The following is a 23272-nucleotide window of genomic DNA, read 5'->3' on the forward strand; positions in this document are numbered from 1 at the left end:
TTTACTACCGCGAGTCATCCGTATTTATACTTTTACTACTGCGAATCCGACTTTATCTTTACTTTTACTATCGAGCTCCAAGCTTGGATATCTTTTCCGCTTGAAAATGTGTTTTCGGAGGAACGACATGTAGATGAATTATTTAAAATTATTTCAAATCTCCATACTAAATGCCCTTTTAATTCTCTAATCGATTTTTCCGAGGATTTTTCCTTTGCGAAAATGTCAAGGAAAACCATTTATTATATAATTTGTTTTGTTCGTATTAAATTATATCAAATACGTTTTTAATCTCTAATATATTAAATTTGTTATGTTTTGCATCATTTATATATTATATTTTTTTTGCAACCTCTATGTCTCGAATTCGTATTCTTTTATTAGAAAGAGTAAATTCCATTTAAAAATAACAAGACTTTTAAATATAGAGAAGCGATAAAAACCCCGTCGTCACCCATTTATTTAATAGAGGCATATATATATTCAAAACGAGAATTTATCTTGAAAAATAAATAAATTAAGTGAATACAACCAGTAACTGTGGCAAAAGTATAATTTAATATACATAATCTGTAAAACTTTTCTCCCCATATACAATCTCGTAAAAATATAATAATCTTACACCGAAAGATAGAAATATCACAGTCTTCAGGTACAGTGCTTCGTGGAATCCTCGCGGTATCCTGAAAACGAGAAGAACACATGTCAGATTATCGGTTCAATTAGTCAGCTTTAAAGACAGTATCAATTAGATAAAATCGATACAATAAACGATTCGACAGTAAACTATAAAGAAAAAAAAAGATCAAGTGAAAGAGTCAGTGTTTTGGGGTTTATTGCGTATTTCATGTGTATTTGATATCATCAAAGAAAAACAAGTCACAGTTACAGTCCTCTGGGACACCATCCGGTCAATACAGTAAGAGTCTAACGCACGGCGGTACAAAAAAATGTGTGTCCATCATAAAACGTTCAATGTTGTGCGTCGATCACTGGGTGTGTGACGAGGTTGTCGTCTGATTTCGTAAATGATGGATATCGGGTAAACGGTTTTTGCCGGGAAATATCGTCTTTTCTTGTTTCTTTCTTTTGTCGTTAAACCTACGCTCCCTTTCCTCTCTGTCGTGCTTCTAAACGAAAGACAGTCTACATGCCTGTACATTTCACTCGTTACATTAATTGCTTCCAAAACAAGATTTATACTCAATATTAAATCAGAAATTAACGTAATATTGAGCACTATCTTACATTAGTATCGGATTCTTTCTTTTATAAAAATTTTCTTATTGTTTGTGTATTAAAACTCATATCACTGAATTTTCTCGATAATTTTTTTTTCATAATATATTGTTCTTAATAAAAGTATTTTTATACGTATCGAAACCTTTTTTGAAACGCAAAAATTACAGATTAAATTTTTATTGATTAAAAATCAAGTTAAATTTTTATTAATTAAAACTTTAATTAATAAAAAATTTTTACTAATTAAAAATTTAATAAGTAACGTGCGGCAAAAGGCGCCATTCGACCAGATGTCTTACAATTTTATTACCAAGCATCAATAAGTTAAAATATTTTATACAAATATGAGTCAAACATGACAAAATTATATACGACATGACATATTATATGACATTGATATCAAATAACAATTTTGTCTTCTGTCATCATCGTAGCGTAAAATAAGACTTTTATTGATGTCTCAATAATATATCTTGTTTTGGAATTACGTTTTGGCCCGCAATAACTTTTAACTTATCGTCGTAAAAGTCAATGGCGTATAAAGTACAAATTATTTTGCTTCTTCTCTCTGCACGCAATATAACTATAAAAGAAAAGTACAGAAATTTAATCATAAATAAAAGGTCTCTCTCTTTGTTAAACCTAAGGCGTTTACACCTAAAAGCCTATGCGAACGGTTAGTCAGAGATTGTTCTCATGGACATGATTGTTCTCATGGACTTCTCACAGAGTTGTCAACGCTTAATTTAAAACGATATGAGATGCAAACACTTCGAACGGTTCATCGTTCGCGTCGTGAATGTGTCGTCATTAATCGTCGACATTTCGGAGAAGTGCAAAGCTAGAGATTAAAAGATCAGGGGAAGGGTACAAAAAAAAAACGTATTAGTCATATATATATATGCGAGAAACAGTCTGGGAGACAAATCGGTCTGTGCACCTCGTCAAAATGTACGCGCGCTATTACCTCCTTCGTGCGTGGTCAATGTCCAATGAAGGAAGAAGGTGTACATGTTCGCATATTTCCAAATGTGAAAAGGGACTGCTCTTCACATAGGTACACAGTTAATAGGCGCTCAACAGCTTATCGGCCGTTCGCACAGGCCTCTTAAAGTAACAGAAACACGGGTCGTCCGCGCGCGCAACGTATCGTGTGTGAACGGACATGTAAGAGGATTAAAAAAAAAAAAGTAATAGTAGTAGTATAGTAGTAGTAGAGTAGCAGTTAAAGGTTTCAGTAACGTAGAGAGTTGCAGCTGCGCGAACGTTAAGCGAACAGTTAAATATATATAGGTAGGTAGTCGGAGTAGTTTTCCCTGGATGCAGGCCCTTGGATGTGGTCAAGTGAGTAGTAGTCTTTAAATTCGTCTCTTTTTTGTTGCGTGCGTCCGGCTTGTGTATACCAGTCAGTCTGTGAAGATAAACAGCAAACATTACATTTTCTCCTGCCGTTTTTCCCCCCCTGCCCGAGGAGGAGGAAGAGGAGGAGGAGGTAGAGAGCGAGATAGAGACAGAGAAAGAGAGAGATAGAGAGAGAGAGAGAGAGAGAGAGAGAGAGAGAAAGAGAGAAGAGTGAATAGCGTCGGTAAAACAACGTCTCTCGGGGTGTACTACGGACTATTACAAAGAAACGCCTCTCTTTTCCTTCGCGCCAACAACACTACGCTACTCGTCTACTACTTACGAGATACGCATTTTTATTAGAAAACACGTTCAATTCTCGTCCTCATCCATTCGTAGCCGTTTCCGTCGATCCTCGCCGACGTTTCGCTCCTCCGCCTCCAGCACTTTCAGCCGGGAGCCACAGATCTCTTGACCGTGCAGGACCTGTGAGAGCGTATTTTGAATTTAGAATTACCTTGAATTCGTGTCGCGAATACGAATGACTTGGAATATGCGCGGTGAAAAAAAAAAACGAACGAGCGCAATACCTCGATGGCTTCGTTCGCGCTGCTGATGCTGGCGTATTTCGCGTATCCGCAATTCTTGCCGGGTAACATATATACATCTATGAGACTCCCGAACCTACAGAATGCGTCCTTCATAGCGTAAATGGGCGGCACCGGTGGACCGCATACGATGAAACACCTCTTGGCGACCTCGGCGTCTATACTCGCCATCGGTTGTACCGGTGGTAGCTTGACGGATATGTGGTCTAAGCCTGAAGTGAGAAACGGCAACGATCACTTGACGTATACAATGTATATCATTTCCATTTGGCGCCGTCGTGCGCGCACACACGGCGAGAGATGTCGTCGGGTGTACTCACTCGGTGCCGTCAGACCCGCGGCCTGAATCAACGACGTGGCTTGAGCAATGGTCTCCGCCAGATGCGCCAGATCCGTCCTCGCGCTGGCGACGCTGCCGGCGGTCGAGCCGCCGGGTTTCGACGCGCTCTTGGGCGGTGCGCTCGTTAAGTCGGGCTTGACGATCATCCGGTGGCCGGGCGGATACTCGAAGCCGTGGAACTTCTCGCGCGCGTACGCCGCCGCGCTCGGATTGTTGTAGACCACCACCGCCTGGCCGCGCGGCATCCTGTATCTCACGTCGGTCTTCAAGTGACAGTAGTCCATCCCGGGCACTATGTCGAACAGCTTCCACAGCTGGTCCTGATTCAGGGCCGGATGCGCGATCACCTGCAGGCGCGTGTAGCCCTCGGAATTGGAGTAGTTGGTGGCGATCTCCAGGCTGATGCTGCTCTTGCCGAAGTTCGAGGAGGTGCCGTAGCTGCCGCCGGTGCCGTCGTACGCGGCGCCGGACAGCCCGTTGTTGTACTTGGCGTCGTTGTGCTCCGGCTTCGGCTTCTTCGGCTCGGCGAACACCGCCTTGTACTTCCTGTCGCACTCCTCGAACGCCCGCGCCGCGCTCGACACCTTCTTGAACTTGACGTAGCCGAAGCCCTTGGACTCGTTCGTGCTGCGATCCTTCACGACGGTCGCGTACTCGATCGCGCCGAACTTGGAGAACTCCTGCTGCAGCTCGCTGTCGGTCATTGTTTTCGGTAACACGCAGAACAGGCGAACCCACCTCTCCTCCTCGTTTGTCTCCCGCACGGAACCCTGATCCCGACTGCGAACAGTCGTCGGAGGGAAAAAAAAAACGAGAACACGCCGGTTAGGAGCCAGATATACACGGAGCATCGAAAGGGGCATATGAAAAAGCGAAACGGGAGGTGCTTACTTCGAGGCGATCATCACTTTGATAGGTCTGCCGACGGAGCCCAGCATCTTGCCGTTCATCTCCTCCAGGGCGAACGCCGCCTCCGACGTTTTCGAGAACTTGATGTACGTAACACCTGGGGGGGAAGGGACAAACGAGCGGTTAGTAAGGTTAAACACCGGCGTGACTGGCGTGAGTGCGCCGGGAAGAGCAGCAACGCGGAAGAAATACCGTCTCCGGCGGGAAACAGAAATGCCGCGCGTTTTTATCGTCAAAGGGGAAAGAAAGAGTGATTTTTTTTCTCAATGAATATCGCTTCGGAGCTTAATCGATTTTGACTTTTGTGTACGGAGCACGGGGCAGCGCGCGCGGGATCACCTTTATTTTCGCCCGTGTTACGATCCTTAACCACCCAGATGTCCTCGATCTTGCCGAACTTCTCGAACGCCTTCCTAAGGTCATCCTCCTCGAGGCTCTTGTGGCAGATGACGAAGAGCCGCGAGTTCGGCGGGTCGTCGTTCTTCGAGCGCAGATCCGTCTGCGAGTAGTAATCCCGTTCCCTGTGGTCGGCCATGTTTTTCCAAACGATCAACACGAGCGCTGCCGCGAGCGCGGACTATCTACCCGTGTCTACTCGCCGTCCCGTCTACGGGCCTCTCGCGAATCCCGCTGCCCGCATCGCAATCGGCCGACGCGCGCGAAGACGCGCCGCGCCGCCGACGGAGGGGTGTCCCTCTCTCCGCGTCCCTTGCCCGCTCACGCGACCGGTATATAATATATATCCTTTGGACAAGATTAATTTTATCCTCGCGCATTTGCGAGAATTTTGCGATTTGCGAGAAATAATCCCGCGCGCGTCTAAATATATAAAAGTATCTCTTTATTAAGGAACGTACGTATATATAGGGAGACTCCGAAAGAAGAAGTTCACTGATTATAATTATGATTGTAATAATCCTGGAACGCTTGAGAAATATAAGATTACCGTGGAGTCCACCGTAGGCTTCCAAAGAATTGAATTTTAATTCTTTTTTTTTTTATATACTTAGTTGGCAAACAGGAGTAAAACCTCGACGTATTTATCTCGATAAGTCCATCAACAAGAACAAGAAAAAAGAGAAACAAAAGCGATTATATTCTTTTCGAGCTGCATGACGTCAGAGCTACTCCCTGGAGTAGCGAGACAGATATATGTCTACGGAGGAGAAAGAGAGAGGAGAATCGTAGGAAAGTGCAGCTGGCTCGGACTCGCGCGTTCATTGCCTGACATTTAAACGCGATCCGGCGCGATTCGGAATTTTGTTTGTCTCGTGCGATGTTACCTCTCAGAGGGGGGAGGAAAAGAACAAAAAAAGACGAGCTCTCTCCGAAGACCCCAGAACCTCAACGCGAAAGATCACCGGGGATTCGATCGCGTTCGATCGCCGGCGAGTCGCAAAGAGAAAAAAAAAACGGGATGCGCAACTGTCGGCGAGACTCGAGATATCTCTGCTTCCTCCGCGGAATTACGCGGCGAACAGCGAATGAAACTATTTCCATCGTCGTTCCTCGTATTTTTGGAATTTAACGGACAAGATCTAATTTTTGACGCTGCCGCGTTAACACATATGCTTATGTAATCGAAATATAAATAAAAGCTTAAGTGCTATAAAACGCGAGATGTTGATCGCGTGTGTATTTAAATATGAGTTACGAGTTTTATTTGCATTTCGATACGTATTGTACATAAACATTGTATCGAAGCGCGCATTATGCGTATCACACGTGCCCGGCCTCCGGTGTTAAATAAAATTATGGCTAATAATATTCCCTGAAAAAAAAAAGAGCGCGGCATCAAAGGAAGTATCGAGGTCAATCGGTTTTGCTGGAAAAAAAAAATGTCACGTTAATGATTTTGCATACACTCGGTACGAATTAATAAATCATTAAATCGCGCGTCAGGTTGGAGCCGCGATGTGTCGAACGGTCGAGAAATCTTAAGTTAAGAGGGACTCGAAGCGCGTCTCGAAGCCGGCCGCCGAGAGCTATGAATTTCCCCGTTAATCGCGAAATCGCGTTACGGCAGAGAGCGAGCGCGCGTGAAAAATCGGGTTGCGCAAAACTGCATCCCGCTTCGTGCATCGCGTTTCGTAAAACCGCGCGGGGGGGGGGAGGAGAGAAAACGTTTGCGGCGTTGCGACTGAAAGTGTCATGCTCCAATATTTTTCGCGTGCGCGAGGAGCGTTGTTGTTGACGAGAGGCGGAGGAAGAGAAAATGTGCATGTAACGACGAGGATGTTCGCCGCGGCGCTGTACAAGCGGCGTTTCACTAACTCGGGGACGACCCCGAGCGAGCGAGCGAGCGAGCGAGCGAGCACGCGCTCGTCCCCGTCTCGTCTCCACGCCGCTCTCCCGCCCGATTTCCCATCTCCGTTACGTTATTCTCGCGCGTCGGTCCCTGGAACGAACGAACGAAAGAGAGAGAAAGAGACGCGTTCGCGCTCTTCGCAGTTCCGCCTTGTTACCGCCTCTAGAAAAAGAGAGGGATCAGAGTCCACAAACAAATGCCGTTTGCCGTTCGATTATGCGACGCATAATTCTTCGGAGCCGACAGCGTTTACGGAGTCGCCTACTCGTCGACATTTGCAATCAGGCAACGTCTCATGCGGATTGCGTAACGTCTCCCCTACTTCTCCGAGTCCGTTGTCGTGTTTCCTAAAATATACGTGGTAACCTGCGTGGAACGTAGTGTGTCGCGCGCATACGAGAGCCGTGATCCCCACGAAATAAACGTCGCGTTTGACGACGCGAAAGCATTCTGCGGAGGAAAAAAATACCTCTAAAAGAAAGACATCTCATTATTTATTCTCATTCATGTGTATTCCTTTCAGAAAGGAATCCTCCAGATAAACTTTCAAATATACTTATCATTAATTAACATCTATAAAAAAATATAATTTTCTCTTTTTTTTAGCCTCCGCGAGCTTTTTTGTATCTATAGATATTTATAAAAATATATTTATCCAGAAACAGACAGAATATTTGAAAAGAGAATATCAGATATTTTTCATTAACAATATAAATATACACACACACACACGATTTCTGTCAATTGTATGAATCACTTAGATCGCGTCGTTTCTTCGTTATGTCGCAGCTACGTAATCAAACGCATTAAATTGCATTCATAATCAATCGTATTTTTTATCACAATTGTATTGTCGCATCTCTATGTTGTGTGTTCGTGTTTGTCAGGCGAATGTAATACCGCGAGATTTTTTATGGATTTACGCGTCATACGTGGAAGCGGATACTTTCCCGCCGTGTCCGGTCCAATTCGTGTGAACGAACTTCCCTTCCTGGCCGAGCAGCTCGTACGTGTGAGCGCCGAAGTAATCCCGCTGAGCCTGCAGCAGATTCGCCGGTAATCGGGCGGTTCTGAATCCGTCGTAGAACGCCAGAGCCGTCGATAGGGCAGGAGTCGGTATGCCCATCGTTACGGCGGCGCTCACCACCGTCCTGGCGCTCCGGTGGCACACGTCCATCGCCTTGGCGAAGAAGTCGTCCAGCAATAAGTTGGATAACTTCGGGTTTTTATCGTACGCCGATTTTATGTTTCCCAGGAATGCGCTGCAAGGAAATTTTTAATTAATATCCCGACAATATGAGTGTCCAAAGAATAGATAAGAGATTCTTGAGATGTCTTTGAGATGCCTTGACACACTTGTCTATGATTTTTTTTCTAGGTACACAACACGATTATTTGAATGTTACATTTCAATAAAATATATCTATTATAATAAATATATCAATTATAAAAGTATATTATAGTGAAAATATCAATTATAAAATATATTCATTATAAAGTATTTCTTATTTGGAGTAACGTGCAAGATCAATCAATCAACTTGTAGTCCCGATTCTTATTTTATGTATATCTCGATTTTATATAAGGTAACTCATTTAATCAGCGTTTGAAAGAAACGAGAGCTCGTCAGTTACTGTTAAATTAAATATGAAATGCCCCCGAGAGATATTCTGTAGCCTTGACACTTGTATTTCATTGTCATTTGTTTTAAAAGGAAAAGTAGGTCGCTACTGAAAAGAACCGACGTGACATTGACGTAAGTAATCATGAATTCGAAAGCCACATGAATTTTTCCAAATACCTACCTTCTAATAATGCATCCACCACGCCACATCAACGCTATTCCACCGTAGTTCAAGTTCCAATTGTGAACCTTGGCGGCTTCTCTCAGCAGCATGAAGCCTTGCGCGTACGAGATAATTTTCGCGGCGTACAGGGCCTTTCTCAGGTGCTCGAGGAACTGTTCCTTGTCGCCCTTGTACACCGGATCCGGGCCGGAAAGCACCGCGCTCGCCTCGACGCGTTCGTTTTTCAGCGCGGACAGGCATCTGGAGAAGACCGACTCGCCGATGAGCGTGACCGGCACGCCGTAATCTAACGCGGCGATCGCCGTCCACTTGCCGGTGCCCTTCTGGCCGGCGGTGTCTCTGATGCGCTCGAGCAGATGGCCCTTCCCGTCCTTGTACCTGAGGATGTCCCGCGTGATCTCGATGAGGAACGAATCCAGCTCGCTCCTATTCCACTCGTCGAACACCGCGCCCATCTCCCCCGGCGTGAGCTGCAGGCCGCTTCGCATCAGGTGGTACGCCTCGCAGATGATCTGCATGTCGCCGTACTCGATGCCGTTGTGCACCATCTTGACGAAGTGCCCCGCGCCGGTCTCGCCCACCCAGTCGCAGCACGGCTCTCCGTCAGCTTTCGCGCATATCGACTGCAAGACGAGCACAATTTTGTATCGTGCTTCCGTGCGTGTTATAAATTCGAGCAATGATAAGTTAAGCAACGGTAGGTTTTTCGTACTTGGAAGATAGGCTTGATGTGCGGCCACGCTTTGGGATTGCCACCGGGCATCAAGGACGGTCCGTGTCTGGCGCCGTCCTCACCTCCGCTGACTCCGCTGCCAACGAAGAGAATTCCCTTCTGCTCCAGATCCTTGGTACGCCTCTCGGTGTCCTGATACTCCGAGTTGCCGCCGTCGATGATGATATCGCCAGCAGAGAGAAGGGGCACTAACTGTTCGATAAAGGCATCCACGGCTGCGCCAGCTGTTATATCAGAGCGAGCTCGTGTCATTTATAATTACAGTTAGAGATCTTGAACTGCGATAACGGAAGCTTGCCTTTAACCAGCAACATCACTCTCCTTGGGCTCTTCAGTGTACTGACCATCTCCTTCAAGCTGTAAGCGCCGATAACTCTCGTGCCCTTAGCTTCGTTCTCGAGGAAAGACTTGACCTTGTCTACCGTGCGATTGTACGCGCACACGACGAAGCCGTGATCGTTCATGTTCAGAATTAAATTCTGTCCCATGACCGCCAGGCCGATGAGGGCGATATCTGCCACCCTGGAAAACATAAAAAAATCGTGCAAAATCCATTTAAAAAAAACGAAATACCAAATCTTAATCACCTTGTATGTACTTTTATAAAACGATAGAATTCGTTTCGGTCTTTGCTACTCTTCTTTCTCGGCTTTTTAATGGCATCGGATTCTTGATTAGAATTAACTTTAACTGAATGAACGTAAAAGAATGTAGCTGAAAAATACTCACGGGGTGCTCATATCTGCAGAGGATTCTTAGACGGGATCAGACGACGAAAAATCGAGGCTGGATATTGTCACGCGTGAGGTTTGACTGCAACGAACGCCGCGACAGGAGCAAGTCAAACAAGTGGTCGGCCGCTTCTCAGAAGTCAGATCGTTGATTGTCCGTTGAAGGACGTGCAGGACGTACGGTTGAAGCGGCGTGCTTTGCAGCGGTCAGCCGACGCAACGCGAGCCAATCGCGATGCTCGAGACCACGTCGCCCGTTTCAGAGGAATTTACGATAACGATGATGCAGCGTTAATACGCACGCCGCCACGCGACCGGCTTCGACACGGGACTTATCTAATCTGATCCCGCGGCCGCGCCGAAAGTTCCTCCGAAGAACTCCTTCGGCGATGCCGAACGACACAAACGGCTTTTGGTTAAATAAACACGACACGTGTCCCTTCCCGGAAACGTCGGAAATTTCCCCATAATAATCCTGCGGGAATTATTTGAATTTCGTATATTTCTAGAGCAAATAATCCGAATGTGATGTGAGGAGAGGCAAGATTCGTTTCCTTTAAAACAACGTTCTCGAGAGCGAGAAGGCCCTGCGATTAGAAATTATATTTTTTTATATCGAAAATATAGTCGGACTCTTACTTAAAAAAACTTTCGAGAAACTTTCGGAAAATCGTATTGCGAGTCCCTTCGGAAATCGTAAAAGTTATTGGAAAAATATATGAACTAATTCTATTATCGCGGTGTTACACTTGTGAGAGAACACGAGAAGTGCGTATCGTTTGATGCCATGCGCATGATGTATTATTTTATCTTTGTTCACCGAATGTTAAACAAGGATAACAAAACACCACGCGCATCGCACGTGAAAATGGAACGCACTTGAATATCACCTGAGGGCTGAGACAGAGAGAAGCGTGAGAGGCCATGCCGGCTTGTTGGTGGACCGACGATCTCCTCCGTTCACTAGCGCCTCATGTCCACGTTTTCAAAAAAGGAACTACGTACCACGTCTATCTTGTAACATTGTCGATCAAATCATAGCATTAAAACGTGGTTCGTGTCCGTGCTAATCGTTAATTAAATATAAGACTGTAAAATTTCCGCGCCTATATAAATGAACACTTTTCGGGTATCGCCAACGTTCTAATTAATAAATAATAAACTTGTTAAATATCTCGCGCTCATTTAAACTATCACATTCCGGGTATCGCCAACGTTCTAATTAATTAATAATAAAATTGTTAAATATCTCGCGCCTATTTAAACGATCACGTTTTGGAGCTCGCAATCGACTTTGTTAATTAAATGTAAGACTATAAAATTTCCGCGCCCATATAAACGAACACTTTTCGGGTATCGCCAACGTTCTAATTAATTAATAATAGAATTGTTAAATATCTCGCGCCTATTTAAACGATCACGTTTCGGAGCTCGCGGTCGACTTTGTCATTTTAATATAAGACTGTAAAATGTACACTGTTAAATGTATAGTATAAAACTAAACCTTATTTAATTAGTCGCCACTGCTCCTATAATTAATAAATAGTTATTTTAAAATAAAACAATAAAATCTAACTCAAATTTGGGTTAAATTTAAACTGTTTTAAATTTAACTCCATTGTTTAAGTAAAAAAGAACTATTTATTAAGTAAGAGCAGTGGCAACTTAAATAAGGTTCTGTTTGACACTATATAGATTTAACAGTGTAAAATTGAAATTAAATCTTATTTATTATTCTAATTATATATCAAAGAATACTTAAAATTTTTATTTATTCTATCTTGTTAATCTTCAGTCAATCACAGCGGCTTCCTATGCAAAATAATTAATGATAATTGTAGTGACGCTGCCGCGCCGCACAAATGCACACGCCATTAGTACGGCGGGCGCCGCACAAGTGCACGCGCCATTAGTACGGCGAGCGCCTGTATGTATATGTACATACATACAGCGTCGTACAGCGTGCGGTAGCACGCTACCCGTCGTACAGCGCGTTTTCTCGAAACCACATACAAACACGTCCCATCGGATTGTGCTGAAGAGTCTGCGAGTATTTCAGTATCAAAGGTAGCCCATCACATGATTTTTCTCCGAAACGGCTGCGGTGAAAAAATCGGGATAGGCGCGATTAATTAGTTACTAAACAGAAATTAATTTTTATGCACGTCTCATCGGATTGTGCTGAAGAAGCTGCGAGTATTTCAGTATCAAAAGTAGCGCATCCCATGAGTTTTCTTCGAAACGGCGGTGAAAAAATCGGGATAGCTGCGACTAATTAGCAACTAAACAGGAGTTTATTTCTACGCAAGTCTCATTCAATTGTGCATGATGAGTCTACGAGAATTTCATTATCAAAGTTAGTTCTTTTGTTTTTTCTGAGACGGCTGGAAAAGAAACTTGGTATTTGCACTATTAATTAGTTATTAATAAGAAGGTAATTTAGTCTTCGACGGTAGGAAGTTTCTTTTTTAGAAATTTTTATTTTGATTGAGTGGCTACGAGGTCTGCATTCTCAAAGTTAGCGCATTATTTTTTCCGAAACGGCTGCTGCGAAAAAATTGGGATGTGCGCGAGTCCTTTTAAAAAATCTGACCGTATTTTGCTTATTTTACGAAGCGGGCCCTTTAAAAAATCTGGCGGCGTTTTGGTTATTTTTTACAAAACGGACTTGAGTCCATTTAAAAATCTATGCCTATTCGGCTTATTTTACAAAATCTCCGATCGTCAACATCGACCAACACCGCCAATTAGCATCGCGGAAAAGAATAACAATAAGATACGATTAAGACGAACTTCGTAGTGCACATGTCTTTTTTTATTATGGATGGTTGAATGGATGGATGGATGGAAAAGAATACGAAGTCAAATTAATCCAAAATGTATTTAATTGTCATAATATTCGGTAAAAGTGGAACAACCTTATTAAAATAAGAGAACCGCCGATTAAAGTAGATGCAGGGGAAGAGCCTCTACAGATTGATTCACTTTTATCGAATAAATCTTCCATAAAGGAGCGACGAGAAATTTAGTTGTAATTAGTAAGAAAAAATGGAGCTAATCACAGTAGAGTTTGAATTTCATTTCTGGAATAAATTGTATCGGATAATATCGTTGAATAGCTGATTATGTAATCAGCCAACTCATCTGACATGTATCTTGATTATCTGACAATTTCTTGTTTCAAAAAACAAAAATGTTATACTTAGGAAGCTAAAGATTCAACATTCCATAAAGTCTTGTGATTGACTGAAGATTAAGAAGGTAAAAAAATAATAATTTAAGTACTCTTCGATATAGTTAGAATAATAATATATAATTTCCTCTTTATAAAAATACATATCTCTCATACTTATGCATACATACAAAATATTCTTATATATTATTACATATTGTATACTTTTGTTTAAAAATATACTTTTATACTTTTATTTAAAAAAACTTCCATTTAAATAAAATATGATAACAGAGACGTAATATGCATAATATTACAATAACGCTGTATCAAGAATATTTTTATTAAAATTAAATAAAAAGATATTAAAATAAAACGTTCTTATTTTGTTTGCACAGAGCATCATTTTTTCTAATACTATATATTCACAATATATGCATGTTTTCAGTCAACGTATCAAAAATAAACTAACATCATTCATTAGCAATGATTTAGTATTAAAATGATGAAAAATTGTCGAACCAAGAACATGATATATAAACAACCTATATACAATCAAATAAAGTGATAATTTCGCCATCGAACATTTTAAAATAAAATTTAATGGTACAAATGTAAATATAATCATATAAAGCAATATCTTATTTTTTTATTTTAAATTTATTTAATTTATTTTAGTGAAATTTTAAATTTAAGATATAATTGTATTATCTTAAATTAATGATATAATTTTCTTTTTACTTTCTAATGTAAAAAGAAAATTATATACATTGTGTTAAATCTCATGTTGTAACACAAAATTTAAATTCTTTTCTATTTACAAGTTTGCTGTTATATCGATAAAGTTTTGCTATATATACTTTTGTACCATAAAATTGCATTGTTATAATAATTTCATATTAAAGCTGTAAATACTTGAAGAACACATAACTATAGATTATTAAATATGTTAATGTAACTATCAAATTAGGAAATTAAAGATTATTAATATTTTTAGAGAGGCGATTGAGTTCCATTGCAATAGATTCGGGTAAATCGTTTCCTACTTGAGCGTCAAAATATTCCCTCAAATCTTCAACTTCCTTCTGCCAGAAAGTTTTCGGTAGTCTGAACAATTCCGTCATGTTTACATTATCCCTGAGATTTTCTAAATTGATAGATCCCTCTTTTGGCAATAGACCGATGGCCGATTCCTCGGCAATATCTTCGCCGTCGATCCTTCGAAGAATCCAGTCCAGGACACGTGAATTTTCACCGAATCCTGGCCACAGGAACTTGCCGTCCGAATCTTTCCTAAACCAATTCACGTGAAATATCGCTGGCAATTTGGCATTCTTCGCGTGCGCCATACTCAACCAATGGGCGAGATAGTGTCCAAAATTATAACCAAAGAAGGGTCTCATGGCAAACGGATCGTGCATGATTACTTTACCCTACAAAAATACGTTGAATTATTCGTTTAGTAATTTAACAGTCTATAGCTCTCTAGTTCTTTTATAAATCTATAATGTATTTTAAGTTTACATAAAAATTTGTATTTGTTCTCTCGTCCCGTTTGATCAAAATAATTAAATTTGCATATGCAGCAGAGACAAACGTTAATGTACCTTGTGTTCGGCAGCGGCTGTAGCTTCAGATCTCATTGCAGCACCGATGAAAACGCCATGCTGCCAGTTTCGGGCTTGATAAACCAATGGTACACCCTCGGGTCTTCGTCCTCCGAATAGTACAGCATCGATCGGGACTCCAGCTGGATCTTCCCAAGAAGGATCAATGATGGGACATTGCTTAGCTGGAGAACAGAATCTTGAATTTGGATGAGCAGCTGGTATTTTAGAACCTCTGAACCAGTCATTGCCTCTCCAATCTACCACCTGCGACAAGATGAAAATGTTGCATATAACTTAACGTACTTACACAAATTTTTAATCAGGAGTAATGCTATACTAAAATTAATTAAAATTCACGGATATTTAATACTTTATTAAAATTCAAACATTGAATTAAAATGATACAAGAAATAATCATGCAAAAAGAGTTTTACAAAAAGTTATTAAATAAAAAACATTTGAAATTTTTTTGCAATTTTTTTGTATTATATTATATTATTTAATTTAACAGTTGCTCACACAGACAGGCATCGTTTTATCGACCATACCTTGATATTATCTGCGACTTCTTTTTCCATTCCTTCCCAATACACTCCTCCATCGCTGGTAGACGCTACATTAGTGAAGATGGTATTTTTGAAAATAGTTTTCATAGCATTGGGATTCGTGGCCGAACTCGTGCCGGGAGCGACTCCGAAAAATCCATTCTCCGGATTAATAGCACGTAAATTCCCTTTGTTGTCGAATCTCATCCACGCGATATCATCGCCTACGCATTCGATCTTGTAACCCGGCAAAGTAGGTTGCATCATAGCCAAGTTCGTTTTACCGCAAGCGCTCGGGAAAGCGGCGGCGATATATCGTTTTTTACCCTTAGGATTTGTTATACCCAGTATCTGAAATGGAAAATTGCATATTCTGATTACATTTGTAAAGAGAGAATTTTTAATGCAAAAATCTTGCCGTAGCTCTCATATTGCAGCCGTACGTGTTGGATTATTAAGTTAGAAGCAAAAAATCATATGAATTAAATAATTTAATTAAATAATAATAAAGCACTAGCTTTCATATCTCTAATTAAGAAACAAGAAGAATAAATTATGTATAACGGAAAGATATAAAAAAAGAAAACGTACGAGCATATGTTCAGCCAGCCATCCTTCTTTCCTGGCTATCGTCGAGCCAATTCGAAGCGCAAAACATTTCTTTCCTAATAAAGAATTACCACCGTAACCACTTCCATAGGATACAATCTCATTCTTGGCAGGTTTGTGAAGGATAATCGTTCTTTCGGGATCGCACGGCCATGAGTGACTTATGCCGACTTTTGAATTATTTTTCGGTACACCCACCGAGTGTAAGCATTTAACGAAGTCATCATTTCCCAGGGCTTCGAGTACCTTTTCTCCCATTCTAGTCATTATTCTCATCGAGCAGACCACGTAAGCCGAATCGGTAATTTCTATGCCAATTTTGGAGAGTGGGGAACCGACAGGTCCCATACTGAAGGGAATCACGTACATGGTGCGTCCTGTGTAACAAAAATCTAGTCTTATCGTCGCGTTCATGTAGTATTAAATAATTTTCAGTTATTTATACAAAAATCTAATTATCGTCGTATTCATGTAATATTAAATAATTTTCAATTATTTATACAACTATTATTTATGGTACATATTTAAGGCATTGTTCACATATAGTTTGCGCAGTATAATATGTTTTGAAAATCGATAGTAAATCATAAATTAATACAAAAATTTCTGCTAACCTTTCATACAACCCGGAAAACGTTCCAAAATCGCCTTTTCCATATCGTTAGGAGAGATCCAATTTCCAAGCTCTCCAGTTACACCTTTACGTGGTGTAGGAATAGTATCGCTTTTCAAGTCGGTACTGATGAACGTACGTTTTTCGACGCGTGCCACATCCGCAGGATTAGTCTTTGCCAACCAGCTGTTATGTAAAATGCATTAATTTAAACATAATAAATAAGTAAGCTTTTAATATCGAGGTGTATTGAGGTATATGATTAATTTAATATGCTCTAAGAATCGCATACGAATTATTCTTCTTCTTGTGTTTAAAAAAAAATTATACTTTGTTAAACAATGTAATTAATGAAATAAATTATAAGAAAACGATTTCTATCCATAATTCAGGAAAGCTCGGGATTACTTACCAATTTTCATATTTAGGTAAACTTTCGATAGTTCCACTTTTCTGAAGAATGTTCAGCATTTGCATATATTCGACGTCCGTGCCATTGCATATATAAATATCTTTAGGACTGCACAGCGAAGCACATTCCTCGATGTAGTAGCGAAGTTTGGATGAGATATCTATCGTGCATGCGTTTATCAGCGGTATTTTACCGATATAATCGAATCCATGTTTGAGCGACGGATTTTTTGCGGCGTGAGTTACGATAAATCTTGGAATTCTGAAAAGGCATAATGATGTTAAAATAATACTAAACAAAGGTAACGTCATAAATAAAAATATGTCCTAATTTTAGTTGTTGCAAGTATATCAAATATGTTATATATTTTTTATATTTTTTCATCAATAAATTATTTAATACACAAAGGTAACCCGATCAAAAAACGAGCAAAATAGAGTGTGACATCAAAAATTGCTATTAATAAATAATTTTAATGTCAAAGAATAAGACGTTTCGGATTACAAAAAGTCCTCTTCGGTTATCCATATAATTAAAATAGTCATATTTTAATTATTCGTTATATAATAATTATTTTAATTAGTATAACTATTTTGATTATGGATAACTAAGGAAAACTCTATGTAGTTCGAAATGTCTTATTCTTTGACATCAAAATTAATTATTAATAGTAATAGATGGTGATTTGATATTGCATTCTACCTTGCTCGTTCTTTGGCTGAGTTACCTTTATCTATTTGTTTTTCAAACACGAGCTAGATATTATTGATATTGATTTAAGTTGTTATTTAATGTATAATAATAATTGAGCAGCTTTTTAAATTATAATTTTATATATATTTTTTACGCGTATATCTTCTTTATGAGCATGCGTGCGATTCATTATTTAGATTAAAATTCTATAATCACACTACAGTTCACGTAAATTGAAATAAAGAATTAATGAATTTCTCGTCTCTATGTTTTTAGATCCAAGTTTTAACTTATACAAATTTTTAAATTAAAAATTCTAATTTAATGATTTTAGGGTGCTCTGTACATGCGAGATATATTTAACAACAAAGCGAATTAAACGGAAAATTAATTAAAAAAGGTCTGTGAATCTACGTCGTTCTTTCTCCAACGTCTGTTTCGTGTTTTAATTGACAGCGAAATTATTGTCTCTTTATTAAAAAATCGAAGCAAGTGGGCACTTACTGGGAATGTTTGATTTCGACGGCGTGCGGCATTCTGCGGGTCTTTTCGGTCGTGAAGATGGACGGTGCGAAGAGGCGCGTGGTACGGTTGATCTTCGGAGTACGAGTCGAAATAAAGTTGAGGAGATGACCCGTGGTGAAACAACGGCAGTTGATGGAGAGGCCTTGCCTGCTGTCGAATTGCCGCGAAACTCGCGTCAAATTCGCCCAGCTGATAGCGTGGAATTTTGGCGGCATGTTACCAGTGCACGTCAAAACGCTTGCTTTATATGTGATTGCGGAACGTATTTGCTCGCAGACGAGCCCCAGCGATCCGTCCGTCCAATTGGTCGATAAGAAGAGTTACCGTTGGACTTCCGATTAATAGTGGGGAGCGTAAAATCGTAACGACCCGGGCAGGTCCACGGCGGTGACCGCAAAACAGCGAAGGATTACTGGTAGCGACTGGTGCACTTCTGACACGCGCTCTCTGCCACGTCCTCGATAAGCTAAAATCATTCGGCCGTTCCGGTTTGATCAAGGTTCGAAGGAGAATCCCCAGCGCGAAGGCGGAGAAACGTTCGAAAATCAATTAATACCGCACATATCGCCGGAGAGATATCACTTTTTAAATCGCGAAACGATTATCGAAAGCGAATTGCGAAAGTATAACTCGAGGAAACTCGAGGATGACGAGGTCAAATTCGAGTGTATCGAGAAAATAATGCGAATAGCCGAACTGCAGGCGCGAAACGCGAAATATGTGCACTACTTATAACGATCGAATCTTTCTGGAAAGTAAAAGCCGCTTCGCGGCGTACCGGTGACGTCGATTAAACTCACTTTCGCATTGAATTGAAATCGGCGATCGGACGGATTTTATACCGAAAGCAGCCGTTAGCAGCTCTCGCTGATCTATTTTTATATGGCTGTCTCGCTTGTCCGCTTACTTTCCGCTGTCTCTTTCACACGGACGACTTATTTGCCGTCAGACACCGCCGGCAAACGAGTAAGACTAGTATCCACGATCCGCATTTCGAACAATTATTCAGCTGCGATGAAAGGATCGTGTCTTTTTATTCGGGCATTCGAGCCCACTCGAGACGCATTCCACACATAACAGTGATAAGTGATAAAGACCCATAGAAGAATTTCATTTTAATCGTGTTTTCGAGTAGGAGATATGTCGTCCGAGAGACAAAGAATTATAGCGGAGATCATATCGTCATCATCCAGTCGTGTTTACAAGGCAATATACTTTCCTCGATAGTAGACCGTAAATGTCAAAAAGAAGTGATATAGGATTATATAGTACATAGAGTACATAGAATATTTGGTAAACACGAAAAAAATAACTTCGTATATACTTTGCACGCACACACACACATACACACACACACACACACATATATATTGCAAAACTTTAATTATATATGTAATTAAAATTATATTTTTTTAAAATAATAAATAACTTTTTGAATAATTTTATATTATGTATAAAAAATTAGTTACATTTAAATCAACGGAAATAGGAGAAATATGTTTTATAATATTATTTTTTATCATTATTATATGAAATACAACATTGTCATTTCTCTTTGTCTCTCCTCGTCACATTATCGCGTGAAATATCGGATTTATAAATTATCTCTACCAGACAGTAGATGGACTACGGACCAAAGTCAGGAGCGGATTCTATCGAGGTTACGTCGATAAGTCGGTGTCAGTACAAAGAACAAATCGCGCTTTTAATTAATTACTCCGTAATTACAAATAAAACGTGATAAAAGCGTAATGGATTTATTCATTGTTCTCAATATGATATTTAAAAGAAGTGCCTTCTTTTTTCACAAAAGTGGGAACGTAATGTATTATTAAATTAATTTACATTTAATTTATATTAAATTAATTATAAAATATATTTATATTAAATTATGTGTACACCTATATTTTATTTGTACTGAAGTATCTTACTTTAAATGCCATCGTATTTCTGGCCATATCTTGATACGCTGGAAATTTTAGCATTTCTCGGGAATACACGTCGCTATATTATAATATTCCACAGTCTACGCTGTCGAATCATAAACTTGCCAATGACGAAATCACGCATACAGATATAAGCGCGCGCTCACGCGCCTTGACGTGTCTGGAGGCTCGCCCGTGTGGCCTACGATACGCTTATCGGCGAGATTGCATAAGTGCTGTATCGTTGGCATGATGTATGCATCGATACCGATTTCATAAGAAAAGAGAGTCCAAATTCTAATGACAGAGTTCTTTTATCGGAATTTTATACTTTTATATTCCTTTTCTTAACTTTTTCATATCTCCTTCAAATTTTTCATAATTTTATATTTTTCTTCTTCTTCCCTTTGTTTCTATTTTTATTTTTATGTTAAATCTCTCTCTCTCTCTCTCTCTCTCTCTCTCTTTCTCCCCTCCCTCCCTTCCTCTCCCTTTCCCCTTTATTTCTGTTTTTTTCTCTCTGGAAATAATGATTTATTCATATATTGCATGTAATGCATTTGATTGAAAAGTGCTCGAAATACAGCGTGAACGTTTTGTGACGCTTAAGTTCATTGCTTAACGTATTTGCGATGAAAGAACCCCCTGCGATGAGTTGAGCAATTGTTTGTGAAACATTATCATGGTCTTTAACCTCAGCACTTCATAATTAAAAGAGGAAATCTCCCGAGCTGAGTATTTCAGAATCGAACATTACGAAACGTTCATATCAAACGTGCGAGGCTGCGAAAGAAAAATCGCCACGTCTATTACAGATTTCGCAAGTTGAGAAAGCGGGCATGATTGACTTGTTTTTCTTTGGCACAATCTTTGAAATATTATAGCTGTATTATGTTATGTAGGTACATAACTTATATACAGTCATATTAATACTACAATACAATTTAAATTATGAATATTGTGAATTTTCTCGTGTAAGAAATCCGAAATAGAAAAAAAGTAGCGAATTTGATTTGTCAAGTCATCGTCCCTCATTCTTCAAAATCATATCGACGTGGCACGTGTGCATGATGCGTGTATTGGATGTCGGGAATAATCAATATTCCTCACGGTATTTCAAGAATACAATGAACAGTTTCTATGCCAATAACGAGAAGAGGAAACAAAACAGAAGAAAATAACGATTACGTCTCTTCGTTTTCTCATTTGCATCTAAATAATAATTTTACACTTGCATACGTACATGTATGTATATGAATTGTATAGATTAAAAACTGTAGAAAACTGTATCAGATTTTAATATGATACAGTCAATTAATAATAATAAGATTATGATTGATGCAATCAAATGCAATAATTGGTAAGATAAACGGATATCTGATGAATTTCTTAATTTTCTGTTTTCTTATTCGCGTTATTATCGCATATTGTTGCCGTGTCACAAGGAAAATAGTTCAATATGACGCGAGATATTATATCTTTTGCATACATGTGCGGTGATACAATATAAACAGAAATAAAATGGAATGCTGCAATTTGTTTTTAAGAGAAGATTAAATTTTTATAAAGAACATACTATATAACTTGATAATAATTTAACTTGATAACATTACGAAAAAAAACGGAGACATTTGAGACAAATATAATATTGAAAACAAATGTTAAGACAAAGATCTGGATACTTAAAGATCTCTTCTTAATACAGTTGAATTATACCTGACGATTTTAAGCATTTTAATATCCGTAAAATATAAAAATCGATTATCACTTATTAAAATTACTATTTTCTATAAATGAATTATATATTAAAATCTTTGATAAAGCTTTTGTATTTTTATTATGCGTAAGTAAGTTCTTTTATCATATACAAAAGGCACGATAGATCTCTGAATCTCTATTTATATCATTCGTCTAACAGAAAGGCAATTTTGCAGATAAATAGAATATAGGCTCGGCATTCCTCAAATTGTTATTAAGTGAATTAATTATATTACCGCAATGGCTTATCCCTTCGCGGAAAATGAGAAAAATAAATCCCATTCTGCAGTTCAATTAACTCACCGTTTATAGCAGATCATACAGTGCCATTGCATTATAACATCAAGTTACAAATACTGCACGTCGAAACAAACTGCAATATTTCTCACACGTTCGAAGGCAAAACCATGCAGTATCAGGATCTACATTTAGCTCAGTAAACGCGATACATATATTTCCATACATTATATTTGTTTGTACGTGACATGTTTACCACATTGATTAACGAAGATAATGGCAAGCTCTATAAACCAACGGAACATATGCATAATTCTAAAGCACGTATATGTATGCTTTACTTCGTCGGAAATCTCTCGCCTATGCTCTCTATATGAAATACGTCCGTATATATGCTCGTGAGACGGAAGGTTTTTTAAAAATTGCACATACAAACGGAGGACGAGGTAAAAAGTGAATAAATGTTAAAATGTTAAAAACGCAATATAGTGAAAATTGTGCATTCTCCTAATATTCCTTATATATAGCACCTTATTATTTCTTAATCAATTATTCCCGTTAACTAAAAGCTTTCATTAAAATATTGTAGGTAGTTGCATATGTAACGCACTTTCAAACAATTGGGGCCCAACAAGTGTTACATGTCAAACTTGCATTTTCGAGATGACATGTCGAAATGCGGGGCTCATTTTTTATAGGTAATACATATAGACAATTAGAGAAAGAAATGCTATTAATAGATTTATTTTTATTGTGCAAAATTTTTCAAAATTTAAAAATATCTGTATTCTTGCATCTAAAATTGTTTTACTGGAAAAAATATAACGTTATCATTTAAAAGAAGAAAATACGGATATTTTTAAATTTATACTGTTTCTCATATTTGGCTTGAACAAGAACTTAACATAATTGTGCTATTCGTAAATAATCCTTTTAGCAAAATAAAAATTATCTATAAGAAAAAATTAGATCCTCCTGCACGCATCAATAGTATGTGAAGTGACACATCCCTAATTTGGTAATCTCATCAGCCCATCTTGGTGGCTTTTCTTATGGATAAACAATGATAGTGCTAAATTGCTTGCAGTGAATACCTACCATAAATAAAGTTGCTTTCTTATTTTCATACATTTTTAGCATTAGAGAGTTAATT

At 39.2% G+C, this 23272-nt stretch overlaps 3 protein-coding genes across 4 annotated transcripts; all 3 read right to left on the bottom strand.

Annotated features, from left to right (window-relative positions):
• Positions 1-535: 535 nt before the first annotated feature.
• LOC105448836 (RNA-binding protein 45) lies at positions 536-5075 on the bottom strand. Of its 2 annotated transcripts, none has more exons than XM_011687651.1 (6): positions 4780-5075; positions 4423-4537; positions 3512-4311; positions 3174-3403; positions 2927-3069; positions 536-683 (listed from the first exon to the last, which is right to left on the bottom strand). In XM_011687651.1, the coding sequence occupies exons 1-5, from the start codon at positions 4973-4975 to the stop codon at positions 2956-2958; spliced, it is 1455 nt and encodes a 484-aa protein (XP_011685953.1). In that variant the 5' UTR covers positions 4976-5075; the 3' UTR covers positions 536-683; positions 2927-2955. The 2 variants fall into 2 exon arrangements, with proteins under 2 accessions (XP_011685953.1, XP_011685952.1); XM_011687650.1 differs by lacking the exon at positions 536-683 and adding an exon at positions 819-2653 and having other exon boundaries at positions 4780-5074.
• Positions 5076-7220: 2145 nt separating this feature from the next.
• Positions 7221-10345, bottom strand: LOC105448837 (6-phosphogluconate dehydrogenase, decarboxylating). Its single transcript, XM_011687652.1, has 5 exons — positions 10019-10345; positions 9588-9811; positions 9269-9513; positions 8554-9179; positions 7221-8010 (listed from the first exon to the last, which is right to left on the bottom strand). Exons 1-5 carry the CDS (start codon positions 10027-10029, stop codon positions 7668-7670), a joined length of 1449 nt encoding a protein of 482 aa, XP_011685954.1. The 5' UTR covers positions 10030-10345; the 3' UTR covers positions 7221-7667.
• Positions 10346-14006: 3661 nt separating this feature from the next.
• LOC105448839 (phosphoenolpyruvate carboxykinase [GTP]-like) lies at positions 14007-19223 on the bottom strand. Its single transcript, XM_011687653.1, has 7 exons — positions 18179-19223; positions 16982-17242; positions 16571-16755; positions 15939-16333; positions 15351-15698; positions 14800-15066; positions 14007-14625 (listed from the first exon to the last, which is right to left on the bottom strand). The coding sequence occupies exons 1-7, from the start codon at positions 18412-18414 to the stop codon at positions 14167-14169; spliced, it is 2151 nt and encodes a 716-aa protein (XP_011685955.1). The 5' UTR covers positions 18415-19223; the 3' UTR covers positions 14007-14166.
• Positions 19224-23272: the final 4049 nt, after the last annotated feature.

The sequence above is a fragment of the Wasmannia auropunctata genome, unplaced genomic scaffold, assembly GCF_000956235.1.
Source record: "Wasmannia auropunctata unplaced genomic scaffold, wasmannia.A_1.0 LD336078.1, whole genome shotgun sequence".
NCBI lineage: Eukaryota > Metazoa > Arthropoda > Insecta > Hymenoptera > Formicidae > Wasmannia > Wasmannia auropunctata.